General features: G+C 36.3%; 1 protein-coding gene and 1 long non-coding RNA gene across 7 annotated transcripts in view; one reads left to right on the top strand and one right to left on the bottom strand.

Moving 5' to 3' along the window:
- The window catches only part of Spag9 (sperm associated antigen 9), an 85830-nt gene that overhangs the window by 11032 nt on the left and 54444 nt on the right, over positions 1-20354 (bottom strand). For 4 of the 6 annotated variants that reach the window (XM_048788916.1, XM_048788923.1, XM_048788925.1 and 1 more), the window contains 14 exons: positions 20056-20185; positions 18944-19033; positions 18528-18695; positions 17917-18088; positions 15951-16169; positions 15505-15700; positions 13735-13860; positions 12499-12579; positions 11624-11691; positions 8340-8488; positions 6995-7166; positions 4868-4981; positions 3628-3666; positions 2564-2740 (listed from right to left, as the gene is read on the bottom strand). In XM_048788916.1, the coding sequence (XP_048644873.1) occupies positions 2564-2740; positions 3628-3666; positions 4868-4981; positions 6995-7166; positions 8340-8488; positions 11624-11691; positions 12499-12579; positions 13735-13860; positions 15505-15700; positions 15951-16169; positions 17917-18088; positions 18528-18695; positions 18944-19033; positions 20056-20185 (1901 nt within the window). The remainder of the gene's footprint in view (positions 1-2563; positions 2741-3627; positions 3667-4867; positions 4982-6994; positions 7167-8339; positions 8489-11623; positions 11692-12498; positions 12580-13734; positions 13861-15504; positions 15701-15950; positions 16170-17916; positions 18089-18527; positions 18696-18943; positions 19034-20055; positions 20186-20354) is intronic. The other 2 variants (XM_048788935.1, XM_048788941.1) reach the window with 1 other exon arrangement.
- LOC125612138 overlaps positions 1-20354 on the top strand; it is a 46691-nt gene that overhangs the window by 25841 nt on the left and 496 nt on the right. Inside the window, exon 3 of the long non-coding RNA XR_007342466.1 lies at positions 19909-19984. This is a non-coding gene — a long non-coding RNA (uncharacterized LOC125612138). The remainder of the gene's footprint in view (positions 1-19908; positions 19985-20354) is intronic.

Below are 20354 nucleotides of genomic sequence, written 5' to 3'. Positions count from 1 at the left end.
TTGTAGTGCCGCACATGTGAGGCACTAGGTTTGATCCTCATTACCACATAAAAAAATAAATAAAAACAAAACAATGGTATGATAAGGATAACCAAAATTCTTTAATCTTTAGGGCCAACTGGCTTCACATGTACATGTACACACACACACACACACACACACAAATGTTGCCAATTCTACTTTTAAATTTATACCCAATAGAAAAGTCTTATACATATGCATAAGAAGGACCATCATTTTTTTTAAATGTCTTTTTTTTTTTTTGGATTGAACCCAGGGGGCACTTTGTCACTAACCTTTCTATTTTTTATTTTGAGACAGGGTCTCACTAAGTTGCTTAGGGTCTCTTGCTAAATTGCCGAGACTGATCTTGAACTTGTGATTCTCCTGCCTCAGCCTCCCAAGTTGCTGGGATTATAGAAGTGTGCCACAATGCCTGGCAGTATTTATTTACCTTTTAATGGTATTATGATTTTGGTTTGTATTTTTTGGGGGGTTGGGGGTACCAGGGATTGAACTCAGGACCACATGACCAATTTTGTATTTTATTTAGAGACAGGATCTCACTGAGTTGCTTAGCGCCTCATTGTTGCTGAGGCTGGCTTTGAACTCACAATCCTCCTGTCTCAGCCTCCCCAGCTGCTGGAATTACAGGTGTGTGTCACCGCTCCCGGCAATGGTATTGTTTTTAATACTGAAAAAATGGGAACAGAAACGCAGCAGCTCATCAATTGGAGAATGAATAAAACCAAACACATTTATTTAGACATGCAAATATTATGATTAAGTAAATAAACTTGATTTTTATGCAAAAACATGGACTTTATATTTTCTAAATTTCTTTATATTTTCTAAAAAAGAAAAAAAAAAAGAGAAAATTCTGTTAGTTGCCTATACACGCATATACATTCTGTACATGCCTATGATCACAGCCACTTGGGAGGTTGAGGCAGGAGGATCCCAAGTCTGAGGCCAGACTGGACAACTCAGCAAAACTCTGTCTCAAAATAAAATTAAAAAGGCTGGGGATATATATATCTCAGTGGTAGTGCTTGTCTAGTATGTGCCAGGCCCCAGGTATCAAGTACCACAAAAACACAGAAAAATCTAAAATACCATTATCACAATGTTCATTCTAGGAATTTATCCTAAGAAAATGACTGAGGCTAGCTTTGAACTCATAAATGTACAAATGAGGTTTCAGGAGGTTCATTATCATGTGAAGAATAATTGAACAACTGGTTGGACTACCATATGCCAGCTCTTGTCTTATGTACATTTAATCATTTAGTCTTTGGAACATCCTTGGGACATGTGATCATTAATTTTATGCGTCATTTTGGCTAGATCACTGGGTCCAGATATCTGGTCAAATACCAGATATTGCTGTGACAGTATTTTAAAGATATGCTTAATGTTTAAAGTAAAGCCCTTCATTATGTAGGTGGTCTCACCTAATCAGTGAAAGACTTAAAAGAAAAATACTGAGGGCCCCTGACTGGTTTCAGATTTAGATGCAACATCAACTCCTCTCTGGGTCTCTAACCTGCTGGCCTGCCCTACAGATTTCAAATTTGCCAGCCACATGAGCCATTTCCTTAAAAACTCTCTCCACATACCCCCAACTCTCCACACATGTTGGTTTTCTTTCTCTGGAGAACAGTGACAAAAACACAAAAACACTATTATTTCTACGTTACACAAAGTCAGATTTGAACTTTTTTTGGTATAGGGAATTGAAACCAGAGTGCTTTACCCTGAATTATATCCTCATCCCTTTTAACTTTTAATTTTAAGATAGGACATCACTAAATTGCTGAGGTTGGCCTTGAGTATGCAATCCTTTCCACGTTTCTAAGATTACAGACCCGTGCCACTGCATCCTGGCTCAAATTTGAATTATATCTAACTCCTAAACTTCCCTTTTAGGAGAAAAAAAGTTAAAAAACATGGGTGAGTAACATAATTTTTAGTATTCCCAATGGACAGAACTTTTTTTTTTCCCCTGAATATCACTACTACCATGTTGTCTGAATTGTGTTTTACAAATTCAAATGGAATTTTCACAAAAAAAGGAAGTGGGTAGGCATCCATTCAGGAGACAAGGAAACAACTATCAGAGGTTTAAGTAACTTGCTCAAGGTGAGTGATGGAGAAAGAGAACCCACATTCCCAGGCAACTAGCTCATCCTTAATACAACACTGCTAAAGGCGCCAGAGCACATTCCCCATTTCTTCTTGCATGTGGTCTGGATGACAAGAGGCTAGTGATTTCCTTCATAAGTCAAGACTATCTTTGGCAGTCTATGTGGCAGATTACCCCTGCTTTTCAAAAGTAAGCAAGTATCTTAAATAAAAACCAAGGAATTTGGTTTTGGGGGGGTGGGGAGAGATTGCAAAATAACTTCATTCAAGTACCCTATAGCACTTTTATCATACGTCATCATAGAACTTCTTTCATGTGTTATATTGAAATTGCCTATAATTCTAGTACTTAGCTTTAGACTAGGTGGTGGAACCAAGAGACCTAAAAGCAACATCTCAATGGAATAATCTAACTTACCTGGGACTGCCACAAAGAATTTCACAGCATCCCGGTGTCCATGGAAGCAAAGCTGTGCATGTGCCATTGAACAATAGGGTATAAATGTTCCTGGAGTCACTTTATCGCTGTTTTCATCACCATATACACGGATTACACTGCCAGGACGATTTCCTGTTGCTCCTGAGGTTTTATTTGCTGCAATTAAAAAAAAAAAAAAATCAAATGCCAACTATTTTTTCCTAGAAGACAGTAATAATGCAAGAGGTTACTGGTTAATCCTTATGATATTATCTAAAAGCTACAGCCAGTTGAGGTAAAACAAGGGCAGCAACGCCAATTCAAGGCAAAGCTGGAAAAAAGAGATACATAGCATGCTAGTTATTTTTAAGTACCTCAGTAAATGGAGTAGGGGATTTTGCCAGTCTAGCAACTAAACTTATGTTTTAAACACATCAATTGATTTTTTAAAAAATCAGTTTAATTATCCAAAGAAAATGGATTTGATTCTTAGGTGTATCTGTTTGGTTTATTTTTTTTTAAGTCCTCATTAAAGGAATCTAACTATTATGTAGTCTAATAGTTTTTCTTCTTATTTTTCTCCCCCCTGGTAAGAATATGTCCCTTGAGAGGGATGGGAAATGCTGTTTAATAGAATCCAGCCACAACCACAGAGTAGCTTCACTTACATCAGACTAATCGTTTGCTGGGTTACTACAGAACAACCAGACTCACAAAACATCCCCATTCCACCAGTAAGTGAATGAAAGAAACATGGTTGGTAACAAGAGTAAACAATGTAGATTAATAACAGTTTTAAGACATGTTTCATGTTTTTATTGGAAGGAAAAACAAAGTCTGAAAGAAAGTTCAGCTGCAACAAAAGATGATAAATACACTAAGCTGCTGAGCAGTTGGTGGCCATGTAACAAACGTTAAAAAAAAAAAAAAAAAGTCTGCTGCAAGGCAGTGACTACGAGTGGGTGACATTGAAGAACATTCAAAAGAGTTTCTAGAGAATAGGGAACAGCCTCACAGTGGCTGAGAAGCCAGAAAGAAGAGTTTGGTTCAGGATCTGCACTTACCCCTCAGCCCCAGTAAACGTCCCTGGTGGAGGATTACGGCTAAAGTGAGAAAGGAGGAAAGGGGACATGGAGAGGCGCATGACAGGGAGGAGAGGCATTACTGTGAGCCATCACTCTGAGCATCTTCTATCTGGTCCCCAACAAAATTAATAATATCCAACTTGGCATAATACCAAGTAACAAAGTTCTCACCAATGCCTCTACAGAACATCTCTGCTCAAAAAGCACAATTTGATTTACTATGATTTTGATTTCTTTAATCATAAAGCCACTTTTGTATATCCAAATAAAAATCCAAGAGCTTGATGTGAAATATTTCCTAACTGCTAAAATTTCCCCTTTATTTTTTCTTCTCTTCTGTGTATTTTAAAAAGAAACTAATTTAAATACATTAAAATGCAACTCCCATGAAGAATTGGAATGAAACCCAAGGATCCTGGACTATTTAGGATATGAAAAGCAATATAAATACATAGACTTGTAAGTCACTGAAGAAGATACACTTGGGATCAAGAACTTGAGTTCTTTCAAGGCTCCAAATTCTCCTTCTAGTCCTCTTTCCTCCCCTTTCCCTAAGAAGGGGTAGGGTGACTGTAACTCTGAGGTCTGTATTTATTAACTTATCTTATGGTATTTTTTTTCCCAAAACCATTCCCTGCTCATGAATTCTGCAACACAAAAACACTTAATGCATGACTGATGTAATGGAACATCACATGAGAAATACACAAGGCACACTTTGCTCACAAAAATAATAAATCATTTTCAAGCAGAAGATTTTTTTTTTTTTTTGTACAAAGAAAGGCTTGCTGACCTCTTGAGGAACTTCTTCCACAACTTTTTTTAAGCCTCAAATACAAGAAATGGGACATGCTGGACTATTTACTGGCCTAGGAGATAGAAAACTACGACAAACAATAGGCAGTGTTCATGGATACTGGTATACTAAAACTGAAGAAAACTGGACTTAAACTTTTATTTCAAAAACAAAATAGGGCTGTGATTCCTGAAATGAGAAAAAGAGCTTCTTACAATGAAAAACTTAATTCTGAAACTGGTCCTGCTCTTCTCTCTCTAGAGTTTATACATTTCATACAAAGAGTGAAACATCAGCTTGATTTTCTGAGTTACTACTTATTTGACAATATCTAAACAATCCCTCTATCTGTGTGTTCTGGACATGATTATTTTCTACAATTCTCCTATTTGTCCTGTGACAATTATCTAAAAATGTACTTACTTTCTGTCAATGGGATGGAGATAATGACACCATTTCCTGTCCCCACCCACAAACGATTGCAAGACACCATAAGAGCTGTAATCCTCACAAAAGAGAAGCCCAATTTTCCAGTACCTGCAAGGGGGGTGGAAAGGAGTACATTTTACTGAGAAACCAAAGCAGACCAAGTTTTAGATTTCAAATCCCTTAGAATAGGTGGATTAATACAACAGAGGAAAAAAAAATGTGACCAGAGCTAGATGAATGTTTGCTGAAGGTGCACATCAAAGCAAACTCTTATTAGCCTTATCATCAATCTGACAAGTCAGGGTTAATGGAAAAAAGAAAATTCTAAAAGTACCTGGCATTATATTATCATCCAGAAGGAAGGTACGCAGGAAATAAGATATATCAGGAAATATGATACAGAATTTAATTAGGGAGCTACAAAACCCCAACAAAAAAACAGTTTACTAGTTTGGGAAATCAAATGTCCTTTGGTTTTACAAGCTGAAGAATTTTGATTTGCTTTAAATTTGTGTGGATAAAAACAATCTTTGCTAACAAAATTTATACTTTTTCCTTTGTTTATAAATTTAGATTCTAAAGTAGTTTAGATATATTAGGATATCATCTATAAATAATTTAGGGAGAAAGAATTTTTTTATTTTAAAAGAATTTTATAATTATAATAATTTTATGTAATTGTACAACTTATTTTCAAAAGAAACTAATTTAAATACATTAAAATGCAACTCCCATGAAGAATTGAAATAAAACCCAAGGATCCTTGACTACTTTAGGATATGAAAAGCAATACGAATACGTAAACTTGTATGTCACTGAAGAAGATACACGGTTATCAAAATGATTAAATAGATAATACACTGAAGACAAATACCATAAATCACTCATAAATTCTACTCATAAGAATTTGAGGGCCTGATCATAGAATCAGTGTAGAAAGGAACTTTTAACTCTGATTCAGCCTAAGCTGGGAATCTTTAACCTATAGTCAAGAGTACATCTTTATAGTTAGAGTGTTTGTTTCCACATGCCTGACTATAGGGCAAGGAAACACAGTTGAGTCATGTTCTCCTAGGGCAATGATTCTAAAAGGCTAAAAGCCACTGATCTGGCTCAAACTTTCTTCATGAAATAGTCCTTTATGATATTCCAAATAAAAATACAGCACTGGATTAGGTGCTAAAAATACAGCAGAGCACAAGACAGAGATGATCCCTGCCCTTCACAGGGGTTACAGTCTATGGAGAAAGATAGTAAACAATAACCATGTAATACCCATATAAGCACAATGATAAGCCTGTGAAGAAAAAAGACCCAAATAGAGATCTTTTCTGAATTGGACACAGGCTATGACCTGAAAGCTAAGTAAAAAAGAGAGCAAGAAGAACTTGCTACAGCATATGTGAGGGCCCCAAATGGGAAAGCACTTGTTGAGCTGAGGGTCAGTGTGAGCAAAAGAGAGTCTGAAAGGAAAGTGGTCCAGACCACGTAAAGTCTTCTGCTTATGGGACAAAACGTCACCTCCCCTAAAGAGAAGAGTGGAGGAGTATCAGGGCAATTTTTGCAAGCTGGTTTCTATGCAGAAAACAGACAGTGGAAACAGGGAGATCAGTTAGGAGGTACATGGTTATCAAGTGGGGAACATGGTAGAGATAAAGAACTGATTTAAGGTCTATTTAGATTTGACAGAGTTCTTGGCGATGGACTGGAGGTAGAAAGCATGAGAGGAGTCAAAGACATTCTTAAGCTTTGGTCAAGAACCACAAGGTCAACTGGAACATCTGCTGAATACTTTCAATAATAAGAATTCACCATTCCTGGGAAACTTATTCACTGGTCTACTTAGATCATGTTTATAAATCAGGGTTGGGAATGTAGCTCATTTAAACATAAATCAGGTTGGGAATGTGCTTTCCCTAGCATGTGCAAGGCTCTGGGGTCAATCCCTAGCACTGCAATCAATCAATCAGTCAGTCAGTCAATCAATAGGGCTGAGGATGTAGCTCAGTGGTAGAACATCTGCCTATCATGCCCAGAGCCCTGGATTTGATCCCCAGCACCACAAATAAATAAATAAACCTTCTCTTTCATTGGCAAAGAGAAAATGCTATGGAAGCTTACCTAACATTTTGCTTACATAAGGCTCAATGTCCACATCCTGTAGATGTTGGTAAGTGTGTGCATGATAGAGACGAAGTGTGGAATCCAAACGAATGGAGACCCACACACCGTCACCCACCCATGCAAGCTGCCGCACTTGGCTCTCCTTCCTGGGATGTGCATCAAATGATTTCTAGGAGAGATGTTCAGTCATAGTTACTTTGTTACATAGAAGGTCATGTTTAAAAACTCTGCTAATCTGGACAACAATTTGGAGACTATTCATTAAAAGAGGAGCCTAGGGGCTGGGGTTGTGGCTCAGTGGTGCAGCGTTCACCTAGCATATGCAAGGCCCTGGGTTCGATCTTCAGCATCACATAAAAATAAATAAATAAAATAAAGGTATTTTTTTTAAAAAAAGGGGAGCCTAGTTATCTTAATATGATTACCCTCATATACACAATTTCTTTCATCTTGAATGCAAAATACACATATACATAAACAAAATAAAAATTAAAAGGAGAATAAAGAATCAAATGGCATTGAGCTTTAGCACTGTAGACAACGTAACTTTATGAAAGTAATGCTGGTACCTCCATACTGTGTGACAGTGTTCAACAGAAAGATTGTGACTCTCAGGATTTTGTGTTGCTATAGAATAATAAATGAAGCAATATTCTATTTATAATTAAACAAAAAGGAATCCACAATGTTGTATAAAAAATAGAGATGAAAAATAAATAACATTTTGGAACTTCCAGAAAGGGAATGGGATTTGGGGCTGGGAGGAGAAATTTCACCTTAAAAAAATTTTCCTGCTATAAATAGCTTTTAAAAAAACCTATTAATAATAAATTTATATATTGTGTCAAAAACATTTTAGGAAAGCAATAATACGAGCCTTTTGTTTTTACAACAAATTCTCACTGTAATGCTATTTCTCAGTTTGTGATATACATGAGGATGTGCCTGGATTTACATGGAGTGGTGTGTGGAAACTTGGGAATCCTCTCAACCAATCCTTCCATAGTTAAACGATCATGCATCAAGTATTCAAATAAAACACACATACATCTATGGATATAAACACAGGCATACTTTAACATTCATGTGTGAATCTTCTTTAAAAAACAACAAACAAAACAAAAAACCCCACCCATTTCCCAACCTTATAGTCAAAAGAGGCAAAAGAGCTGAAATATCACGGAAAGCTAAGACATCCAAAAATAATACTAATGTGTCCCTAAAACACACAGATTCAGAAAACAATCTCTATAGAAACTGAAAAAAAAAAAAAAAAAACAGTCTTCTAGTCTTTGGATAATACAAATTCACAAAGTACAAAAAAAAACAGGTTTAAACTTGCCTCTATTTTCATGGCCTTTGGCTGAACCACATAGATTTTGTTTCTGTAGCCACACCAGACTTTGTCGTGTACCACAGTCATACATCGTATGGAATGGTGAGGCCGTCCAAGGTCTAAGAGATGATAGTTTGATAAGTCCCACTGTCCGTCTTGAAGATAAGAAAAAATTTATAGTTAATAATGCATATTACCTCTGATTGATAAAGCACTCAAATTGTGTGTATTGAGTAAACCTTTTATCTTATCCACACACTGCAAAATTCAAAGCTATCTCAAAGGTCATTTAATCCAACCAGCCACTCAGTACTTGGGGCCTCTTTAAAACATGTTTTCTGGTGGATGTGGTGGCACACATCTATAATTTTAGCTATCTGGGAGGCTGAGGCAGCAGGATTGCAAGTTTGAGGACAGCTGTGGAAACTCAGTGAGACCCTGTCTCAAAATAAAATAAAAGGGGTTAGGGATGTAGCTCAGTGGTAGAGTAATTGCCTACCATACATGAGGTCCTGGGTTCAACCCCCAGTATTACAAAAAAATTAAAGTCAATAAGCTGGGTGTGGTGATGCATGCCTATAACCCCAGCAACCTGGGAGGCTGAAACAAGAGGATTACAAGTTTGAGTCCAGCCTCAGCAACGCAAGAGAGATTCTGTCTCAAAATTAAGAAGGGAAAAAAAAAAAAAAAAAAAAAAAAAGCAAGGGATATAGCTCAGTGGCAGAATGTCCCTGGGTTCAATTTCTAGTACCAAAAAATAAATAAATAAAAGTAAATGCTTCCCAAAAGCAATGATGTGATAAATTAGTTACAACTTGTTATGATGTTTTTAGAATTAGAACGAACTTTAAAACTAGTGTGTAGCTCAATGGTAGAGTGCTTGCCTTACAATCCCTAACACCAAAGAGAGAGAGAAAAAGACAGAGAGACAGAGACAGAGACAGAGGGAGCACATGTGAAAATGAATTTAAGGTTATTTTGGGGATAATATCTGATGGGCATCTTGATGTATTTTCCTGAGTAGAAGATGAGGGCAATTCATTCTAACACTTTAGTAATTGTGAATATAGTATGAGTATTCTTAATCTGAAAATCTGAAATCCAAAATGTTCCAAAATCTAAAACTTTTTGATTGCCAACATGACTAGTATGTAACCATCCACTGGTCCATATTTTGCCCAGTTAAACAGAATCAATACAGTCCTAATTTCTTTGTTAAGCTCTGTCTTGTCTTTTCAACATCAAGCATGTTTTTCTTTTGGTACCAGGGATTGAACTCAGAGGCACTTGACCTCTGAACCACATCCCCAGTCCTATTTTGTATTTTATTTAGAGACAGGGTCCCACTGAGTTGCTTAGCACCTCACTTCTGCTGCTGGGGTGGCTTTGAACCTGGGATCCTGCTGCCTCAGCCTCCTAAGCTGGTGGAATTACATGTGTGCACCATTGCACCTGGCTCAACATCAAGCATCATTTGAATGATGTTTGTACCTATCACAGTTTACAGATTTTTATCTTAATTCTCCTGTGTTGATACCCATTGCATAAGTTATTTGGTCAAGCAAAGCAGGATCACCATAAGCACTCTTCTGTACACTTTATTTCTATGAAGTTTAAAATGTTAATTACCTCCTATTGAGTTTATAGTTAACCTTCATGTAATTCTCACTCTTCAGACATGTCTTTCCCATCTTGCTCTTCTGATATCAAATGTAGGACTTTGTGCTGGTCCTTAACTAAATAAATGTATTTTGTCTTATTCTATCAATATAATTTTAGATTCAGTTTATTCAAAATATTTATTATGTGATTATTTTCTAGGCTCTTTTACTTAACTAGTTGAGGGACCATGAATAAACAGGTGACTAAAATGCTCTGCACCTCAGTTTCCTAATCTATAAAACAAGGATAACAATAGAATATTGCTCATAAGATGTTGTGAGGAATAAACAGAAAATTTCATAAAGGGCCTCTGAAATAAAATAGGACCCTATCTCTTTGATAACATGGAGTTATTAACCAGCAATATCTAGGTACTGTTTGGTTACAAAGGTACCTAAGTATCAGCTACCTAACATATCTCTAAGCTCAAAAAGATATATGAGATTTTGAGAAAGTGCTTTGATAAAACTCAAAAGCAGTGTATAATATTTCCTTGATCTACCACCCTACTGGGTAGGAAATGAACTATCATTTTTGGTTGACACATGTACAAAGGAGTGATAAAGTGATACATACTCAATTCTCTTAATCTAACCCATTCAATATAAGTTTTCTGATACCAACACCCCTTCACCTGAAGTGGTAAAAACAGTGGCTTTAAAGGGGAATATAACTGAGTATGATGGCACATGCCTATAATCCCAGTTACTTGGGAGGCCAAAGCAGTAGGATGGCAAGTTCAAGGCCAGCCTGGGTAACTTAGTGAGACCCTGTTTCAAAATAAAGAATGAAAAGGGTTGAGGATGTAGTTCAGTGGTAGAGTATCCTTGGGTTTTCTCAGTATCAATCAATCAATCAAATAAAATAAAACAGAAATATAAGATATAAAAATATTAAACCTTAAAAAAATAATTTTTAATAAAAACTTAACAAATATATGCCAGGTGCAGTGGTGCATGCCTGTAATTCCAGCTGCTAGGGAGGCTGAGGCAGGAGGATCCAGAGTTCAAAGCCAGCCTCAGCAAAAGTGAAGTCCTGAGTAACTCAATGAGACCCTGTCTCTAAATAAAATACAAACTAGTGCTGGGGATGTGGCTCAGTGGTTGAGTGCCCCCGAGTTCAATCCCTGGTACCCCTCTAAAAAAAACAAATAAACAACAACAACAACAAAACTTAACAAATATAAGTAGATGCATATCATTTTTAAGCAGGACAAATGAAAAAAATAATACTCACAAAACTTCTTTCTAGTAAATGTATAAATGCAAAACAAAAGCCTCCATATTTATTATATGAGTACCAGAAAATGCTAAACTACTTGCTCACTATGGTAAATATATTTTCCATGAGTCATACTGCTCATGCATATCTCCATGAAGACATTCGTATTTACTGATGTTTATTAAGTATCACGTCTTTAAAATATTACTAGCTGCAAAGGGCATTGGCGCACACCTGTAGTCCCAGTGACTCAGGAGACTAAGAGAGGAGTATCACAAATTCAAGGCCAGCCTTGGCAATTTAGCAAGGCCCTAAGCAACTTAGGGAGACCCTGCATCAAAATAAAAAAAGTTTATTTTTTTAAACTATAAAAGATAAAGCTTATACATTATCTATTCATAACTCACCAACTCCTCTGTGAAAGATTGCGAGGGTGCCATCAGCCAGGGCCACTAACACAATTCCTTTCACGTGTCTGCAAACAGGAAAAGAGATTTCAGAATCTCTACTGAGGAAAAACCACATGCCACTGCATTAGTGCTGAGCCTTTCAAAGCACCATTAAATGACAAGATAAGGAGATTACACAGAACATAAATGAACATACTTTTTCTTCTTTTTTTTTCAGTACTGGGGATTGAACCCAGGGATGCTCTATCACTGAACTAGATCCCCAGATCTTAGGTTTTATTTTGAGACAGGATCTTGCTAAGTGGCCTGGAACTTGCAATCCTCCTGCTTCGGGCTCCCAAGCCACTGGGATTACAAGCCTATACCACCATGTCCTGCCACACTGCTTTCTTCATTGTGAATGTCTTGCTATGCAACAATGTCGTCTGAACTAAATAAACGGCATGTGTGCTATCTCAATTGTTTCACTTTCTGGGTAAACCTCTTTCTCTCACTGCAGATAGTCAAGATGATTCTACAAGTCAAAAAACACACTCTTTGAGTGGAACTAACAGAGTCACTCAACTGAGAGATAAACTGTCAGATCTTTGATAGCCAACATATAGAAAAGAACTAGCAAATTAATCCCCCAACATACATATTCACAAACTATAAGGAATATTGCAAACAAACAGAAATTAATAAGCACTGATTCTCTCCTGGAAATACTGAAGAACTCCCAGTATGGTGACAAATCAATCTGCCAAGTTAAGGTTTTCCTTCTACATAAAAGTTTTCTTTTTTATTTTCTATTATAGACTTTTTCACTCTAAAATCTAGTTTATACCAAAATATGTAGTTTTTCAAGGAAGAATTTAAAAAATAAAACTTACACAATACTGAGAATCGAATCTTTAAGTTTAATGGAATGGAGGCATTTCCTCCACTGGGCTACAGATGAATGGACATACAAACTGCAGAAACAAAGTGAAGACTGGTAAGGCATAGAAAATATCACATTGTTGCTTATTTCTAGTAGTGACCACAAAATTCAATCAAGAGGAGAGAAGAGGACCATTCAGATTTGACATAAAGGTGCTGCTGCTTTTATGCAATAGTCAAAAAACAAAAATGAGAGTCAGGGTTAGCTTCAGAGAAATAGGCTGCTCAAGCAAAAAGAAACAACTGGAGTCTGAAAATCATTCAGACTAGTGTTTAATGTTGGAGTATCAATTAGCTTCAACTAACTTCAGCTTGCCCCACAAATTTTTAGCTAAAACCCTTGAATTATCTTAAACTGTCTGCTACTTTTAGGTGACAGGGTGCTGCACATCAGAGAGTGGCTAGCTTAGTTTAATTCATTTGATACAGGTTTTCTGATATGATCACTCCTGGCCAAACCCAGCCTGCCACTTTAGTCTGAAAACTAAGAAGTTTTTCTCTTTTTAAATGGTTAGAGGAAAAATTAAGAGAATTTTGTGACATGTGAATTTGAAATGGAATTTAACTTTTAGTGTCCAAAACGTTCTATTAGAACACATTTACACATGTTTGCTGATCCCTCCTTTTATATTAGACCCCTGTGGAAAAGACACACAAGTGATCCTGCTCAACCTCTAGAAACGCACAGGTTTGTAAGATTCTCTACAATATTAGAAAATGAACAAGCCTTGTAATGTTAGTTATTATCCTCTGAGCTTTCAAACTATGATTTTTTTCTATTTTTTCTAGTACATGCTTGGGATTGGGCTTTCCTGAAACCAGACACATTAGTTCAATCAATAGTATTTCTTGCCAACATAAACCTATGTACACATTCTATACATCCATAATTCTTTATTTTTGTGCTCTTCAGGATCTTCTAGAGAACCCAGACTTTAAAATCTTATTTACCTCTTCTCCTAAGAATATTATTTAAAGAGAATACTCTACAGCAAAAATAATATAGTTTACCTTTCATAACCAATCCAAGTTCAGTTTGTGAACAAAACTTGAAATTTTTGTGTATACCAAATTCTTTGTATTAATATACACTTTGTGTTTACACCATTTTATTCATTTTTCTTCTGCTTTCAAAAGTAAAAGTAAAGGATTAAATATACTGTCATAGTCAAAGTGCTGGCACTTACCAGCCATTTTGAGCTCCAAGCCACATGGTTGGTAAAAGACTACTCATTTTCTGAGCTTCTTCTCTCACCAGGTCTTGTTCATTTGGCAATACTGATACTTGATCTTTATACACATCTGAGTCATTACTGTGAAAGAGGGAACAAGAAAAAAATTAGTACACTTACCTATGATTTTTAGGGGACTGAACATTTCTATATAATGTGTGCATTTTTTTAAATTTTTTAGGTGGACACAATATCTTTATTTTTATAAGGTGCTGAGAATCAAACCAAGTGCCTCACACATGCCAGGTGATCGCGCTACCACTTGAGCCACATCCCCAGCCCCTATAATGTGTTTTTAAAAAGTTTTTATTTATCTTATTTTTTGTGGTACTGAAGATTAAATCCAGGATCTTGCTAGGAAAGTGCTCTGATACTGAACTTTCTTTTGTTGCTGTTGTTAAACTTTGAGTCTTGCTAAATTGCCTAGGCTTGTAACCTATACGCCTGAGCCTCCCAATCAGCTGGGACTATAGGTGTGCTCCATCATTCTGACTTCTACATTTAAGTTTATCACTGGTCTTAAAAAAAAAAAAAAAAAATTGAACAGTAAAATTCCAAAAAGCCAATGTTAAATAGTTATATTAAATATTTCAAGCTGGGTGCAGTGGCACACGCCTGTAATCCTGTGGCTTGAGAGGCTGAGGCACAGGATCCCGAGTTCAAAGCCAGCCTCAGCAAAAGCGAGGCACTAAGCAATTCAGTGAGACCCTGTCTCAAAGTAAAATACAAAACAGGGCTGGGATGTAGCTCAGTGGTCAAGTGCCCGTAAGTTCAATCTCTGGTACGAAAAAAACAAAAAAATTCAACAAGTATACCAAAAACGTTAACTCAGGAGTTTTAAAGTGCAGATAAGGGAGTAAGACATGGTAATGAAATTCAGCAGATAATGCACAGATTATAATTATGGGTCTCCTTTATAGTTATTTTGAATTTTACAACAGTTTCTTCTGGGGAGGAAAAGATACACACACACAAAAATTAAAAGAGTTTTCTAAAGGAAATTAAGCTGAAATATGCTTGTATTCTAACATAAAACTTTTCTTTTGAATTGTTAGGAAAAATTAAGTAAAGGACATAACTGGACTACCAAATTAAAAATGTGACTTTATTCTAAATTAACAATTAAATGTTAATGAATGATTTGTTCTGGTTTGAATGTTAGTAGACTTTTGGTTGCTCTACACACTGAGAAAAAATTCAGTTTCAAAAGACCCTCACCTAAGGGCTTCTAGAGAAGGCAAGAAAGAAAATGAAATAATTTACTAAATGGGACTGAATTAACCAACGCTTTAAAGGAAAAGCCTGTTTTCTAAGAAAATGTTTATATGATAACTAAATTCAGAAAGGTCATTCAAGCTCATGTGATGGGAGTATGAGTGAGAATGGGGATGGGAATTTAAACGACCAAGAATTAATAGTAGAATGGAAAACATAATATAATTTAAAAAGACAAAAAACAGGAGAATATGACCAGGAAGAGTTTGAATTGATGGACAAGATTTTTTTATATTGGAAAATACCCAGAAGAAATGAAGGGAAAAAAGTATCCAAAGAGAATGAAGAGAAAGGAAAAGATGAAGATACAGCAGGAACAGGCAATAACATCATTCAGACCACAACACTGATGCCAATTAGCAGGAATGTTTTGGCTACTTGAGGTTATTGTGGTTCCTTTTAGTTGTGCTCTTTACCCAGTTTTCTAAGTTAGTGACTTAGGAAGTATACCTTGACTGATAGACTGGAGAGAGGTCTTCTGGGAGCTGAACTCCTAAAGGATCTGTAAAGACATGCTCTGTGTATACCCCAGGCTGGGAGATGTCCACAGTGTCTTCAGTGGATCCTGCATTGCCTTCTGTGGCTTCAGTTGCTTCTTCTGCTGTTGGAATATTTTCATCAACCTCACTATTTTCCGCTTCCATTTCTATAAAATATATAAAGCACTCTGAGTTTGAACTTTTCCACGCCAGTGCTTTCCCCACACAAATTCCTGCTATGGAACTCCACTCCATTGATCCTCTCTTTGCATTGTATTATGGAACTGAGCAGGTAACAGTCAATATGGCATCTTCTTCACAGCTCTTTCATTGCAAATTTAGGATCAACAAGTCCCTAATGAGGCATCTGGGATAGGATCAAACTCCACAACACATGGCAGGTAAGAGCAGACATACCTGGTGGTTTGTCTATCACTGGTGAAGCACCATTGGTACTAGGAGAAGTGGCAGTTCCTGTCACACCTTCTGTGGAGCAACCAACCACTGTGATGCCTCCCAACAAGCTATCTGTCTCTGCTGAGCTGTTGCTTGTCATGCTTCCACATAAAGATGCTTTGTCCACCTGACCAGATTCTGAAAGTTCTTCTCCTGCAGGATAGTCTGTTTCTCGGGCTCCTGGAAAATAAGATAAACTTTAATAGTTAAGTAAACTCCTATAAACAGCACTTCCCCGCCCCCCATTAGTCACTTGAAGCTTAAGGTGAAAATGTGCAGGTGATATACATTGCCAAACTGGTAGCATTAAAAATAGGAAATTGACTGAAAAAGTAAAATAATATAGCCAAAACTAATGAAAATTTAAAAATATAAAAAATATAGCTATTAAGGCGAGTGCACATAAAAAACATGAAATGTCATGTTCTTTTTTTTTTTTTTTTAGAGAGAGAGAATATATATATATTTTTTAGTTTTAGGTGGACACAATATCTTTATNAAAAAAAAAAAAAAAGAAAGAAAGAAAGAAAAGAAAAGAAAGAAAGAAAGAAAGGCCCCTAAGTATATATATACATAGTGCCTTAAGAGATTAATACATTTAAAAATTAAGCATTTACAATATAAAAACAAACCCTCTCAGCTTTATTTAGAAGATTTTTTTTTATTCATGTAATACCAAAAATTTAACTATAATGAAAAGTACAACCAGGCGCAATGACACACACCTGTAATCCCAGTGGCTTGGGAGAGTGAGGCAGGAGGATTCTGAGTTCAAAGCCAGCCTCAGCAAAAGCAAGGTGCTAAGCAACTCAGTGAGACCCTGTCTCTGAATAAAACACAAAGTAGGGCTGGGGATGTGGTTTAGTGGTCAAGTATCCCTGTGTTCAATTCCCAGTAGCACTCCCCACAAAAAAAATACAAGTCAGTGTCATTATTTACATTCACAATGTTGTGTAGCTATCATTATTATCTATTTCTAGATTTTTCCATCATACCAGATTATATATATATATTATATATATGTATATATTTTTTTAAGTTATAGGTGGACACAACATCTTCATTTTATTATTATGTGGTGCTGAGGATGGAACCCAATGCCCTATGCATGATAGATGAGCGCTTTACCTCTGAGCCACAACCCCAGCCGCAGATTTTTTTTTTAAATACTGGGGATTGAACCAGGTGTGCTTTACCACTGACCTACATCCCCTGACCTTTTTATCTTTTTTGTTGAAACAGGGTCTCATTGTAAGGATGTTATGGACTTTTAATTTTTTTAAATTTATTTACTTTTTTTTTGGGTACCAGGGATTGAACCCAAGGGCATTTACCCACATTCCCAGCTCTTTTTAATATTTTATTTAGAGACATGGTGTTTGCTGAGTTGCTCAGGGTCTAACTAAGTGCCTGAAGCTGATTTTGAACTCTGCCTCAGCCTCCTGAGCCACCGGGATTACAGGGTATGTGTGACTGCACCCAGCCCTTTTAAATTTTTTTTTTTTTAAATTTAAACCTTTATTTTATTTATTTTTTTATGTAGTGCTGGGGATAGAACCCAGGGCCTCACAAATCCCAGACAAGCACTCTGTACCACTGAGCCACAACCTCAGGCCCCCTTCTAAATTTTTTAACAAATGTCTTAACATCATATATTTAATTCAGAATATTAGAACACCTTCCTTTATTATTTAATATAAATAGCACCCTGTCCTTTGACTCCCATTTATCTTCTCATATTTTATTTTCTTCACAGTATTTTCACCATCTGAAAATATCTTGTTTATTCAAGAGTTTCTAGTTAATTTTTGGTTTTCCCCAACTAGAACTCCATGAGAGCTAGGCAGCCAAATGCAATCCTGCCTGGAAGCAAGTGTAGAGAATGGGAAGAGAGGGAAGAGAAGAGAGATACAAGACTCATTCTTACCTGGGACACTTGCAATGCAAAGAACGTGAGAGTTGCAAACAGTGAAACTGTCAAGGATGTTGCCTGGTTGAATAGCATCAATGATGATAACTTTTGTAGCTGAATGAGTGCTGGTACAGATCCAGACTTGACTGGATAATTCTTCATGACTTTTTAACTCCTTCTGCTGTTCCTAAGTAGGCAAAATGAAGAGAATGAATGTTTAAGATCATAAATATGTGCAAATATTCATAAAGCTGTGCTATTACAATAAAAGGTAATATTATTTCAAATTTATTTCCAGGTAATTTGGGAAGGTAAAAATACAACCACTTGTCAGTATCAATTACTAGACTAAAAAGTAGTAGTTAAAGTGGATCAATGATTAAAACACTTTATATCTTGATTGTAGTGGTGGTTGCATAGGTGTATACTTTTGGCATAACTCTTTGGACCATAGTCATTTCAAGGATATGCTTGATTATATATGAATAACACCTCAAAAAAAATTGGTTTTAAAAGGGTAATGGGGGATGGTAAGGAAGGGCATAGTAACCACAACTTAAAAAAACTTGTACCCAGAAGTAAATTTTGGATCAAAAAGCTAAACTAATAGTTTCGTAAACACTTACCTTAAGTTCCTGATCTAACTTATCTAAACTACTCTGAGATGCACTTCGCTGTTTGCTGCCTTCAGTATCCAAACCAGCAACATCTTTGTAAAATACACTTGCTCCAACAACAGAACCACCATCTCTGGTCTTCCCACCAGATAAATTGACTCCAACAGCACACCACAGCTTCTCAGATAGAAAAAAAAAACAAAAAACGTATTATTGTAATTTTCTCTCTAAAAATGCTTAAAGTGGTTCCTTTTCTTAAAACAACTAAGGGTGGTAAATTAGACATTTAATACACTCTAAGACGACAAAATGAATAATAATCTCACTGAAGAAGCAGTGTTTAAACTTTTCTGGTTTTATGAGGAAAGAAAATCTATCTATCTAAAGTTTAGGGAATACCTGCTTTAGCTTCACAATTAGCTTACCTTCATGGATGCATCTTTTTCATCTAGAGGTCTGAGATAGACAGGCACAGGCAAATTTTTCATCTTATTTTCCCCTTGACCATTGGTTACCTAATGGGGTGGGGGAAGGCACAAATTGGTAAGTCTTATCAAAAGTAAACTTCTAATAGAATCACTGAGACATGGGCAGGCAATGCTGTTATACATTTGCTCCCTGAAATCAAATTCAGGTTCATTTTGTTATTCTTATTTGAAAAGTCATCAGAAAATCAAGTTGCAATTAAAAGAAATAAACAGGATACTAGGATACTATTAGTGCTCAGAACAAAGGCACTAATTTTCACATATATACACATGTGTGTACATGTGTATATACAAATGTGCTGAGTCTCTTAGGGGTATGGAATATGAAGTAGGAAAATTCTTGAAAACCTGAACTAGGCTTTAGTTAATTTGAAAGGCTGGATGCCACTGACTTCTTACACCTTTTAAACAAACACTTTTTAAAAAATATTTTTTTTTAATTTGTTCTTTAGTTTTAGGTGGACACAATATTTTATTTTTATGTGTGCTGAGGACTGAACCCAGTGCCCCATGCATGCTAGGCAAGCACTCTACCATTGAGCCATGACCCTGGCCCCCAAATACTGTTCTTTTAAAAAAGAAAATCTTCAAGCCAGGTGCAGTGGAGCATGCTTATAATCCAGTTACTCAGGAGGCTAGGGCAAGAAAATTCCAAGTTCAAGGCCAGTCTCAGCAATTTAGTGAGACCCTGTCTCAAAAAAGACTGGGGATGTAGCTCAGTAATAGAGTACCCTAGGTTCAATTCCCAGTACTACAAAAAAATAATAAAAATAAAAATAAATAAAATCTTCAAACATTAAAACAGCTTGTTCTAGTTAAGGCAGAACCTCAAGTTCCACATTCTGCGAACCCTTTTTTGACCACACCTCTTCTCAGACTCAGGCATTTCATTTGCATTCTAGGGCACTACAAAATAACCTGAAAACCTTCATCACCTCCCTACATGCTTGCCAAGTCTACGCAGCAAGAAATGAACAGGTCTGTGATACGTATTCCAAATTCTTCACACTCAAGTACACTTCTATCACTCACAGAATTTCGCAACTTACCTGTTTATACTTCTGAGGCAGACTCCAGCCAAAAGCTTGCACTCGACCATCTTCCTTCTGAACATGTGCCTTTACCTGACGATACTGTTCTCTCTTTTGTTCTCTGCGTGAGGCTAAACTAGCTTCAGTTCTAAAAGGAAGAGATTTCCTATTTAAATTAAGTAAATGTTACAAGACAAACAACAAAAATTACTTGATTTTTTCTGACTACAATAGCTCTTTCAAGAGTGTCATACTTCCTAGCATATGTGAGGCACTGGGTTTAATTCCTAGCACTGCATTAAAAAAAAAAAAGAGTT

The sequence above is a fragment of the Marmota marmota genome, unplaced genomic scaffold (assembly GCF_001458135.2).
Source record: "Marmota marmota marmota unplaced genomic scaffold, marMar, whole genome shotgun sequence".
Classification (NCBI taxonomy): domain Eukaryota; kingdom Metazoa; phylum Chordata; class Mammalia; order Rodentia; family Sciuridae; genus Marmota; species Marmota marmota.
Note: the sequence above shows the minus strand (reverse complement) of the source record. Positions and strands in the feature narration are given on the sequence as shown.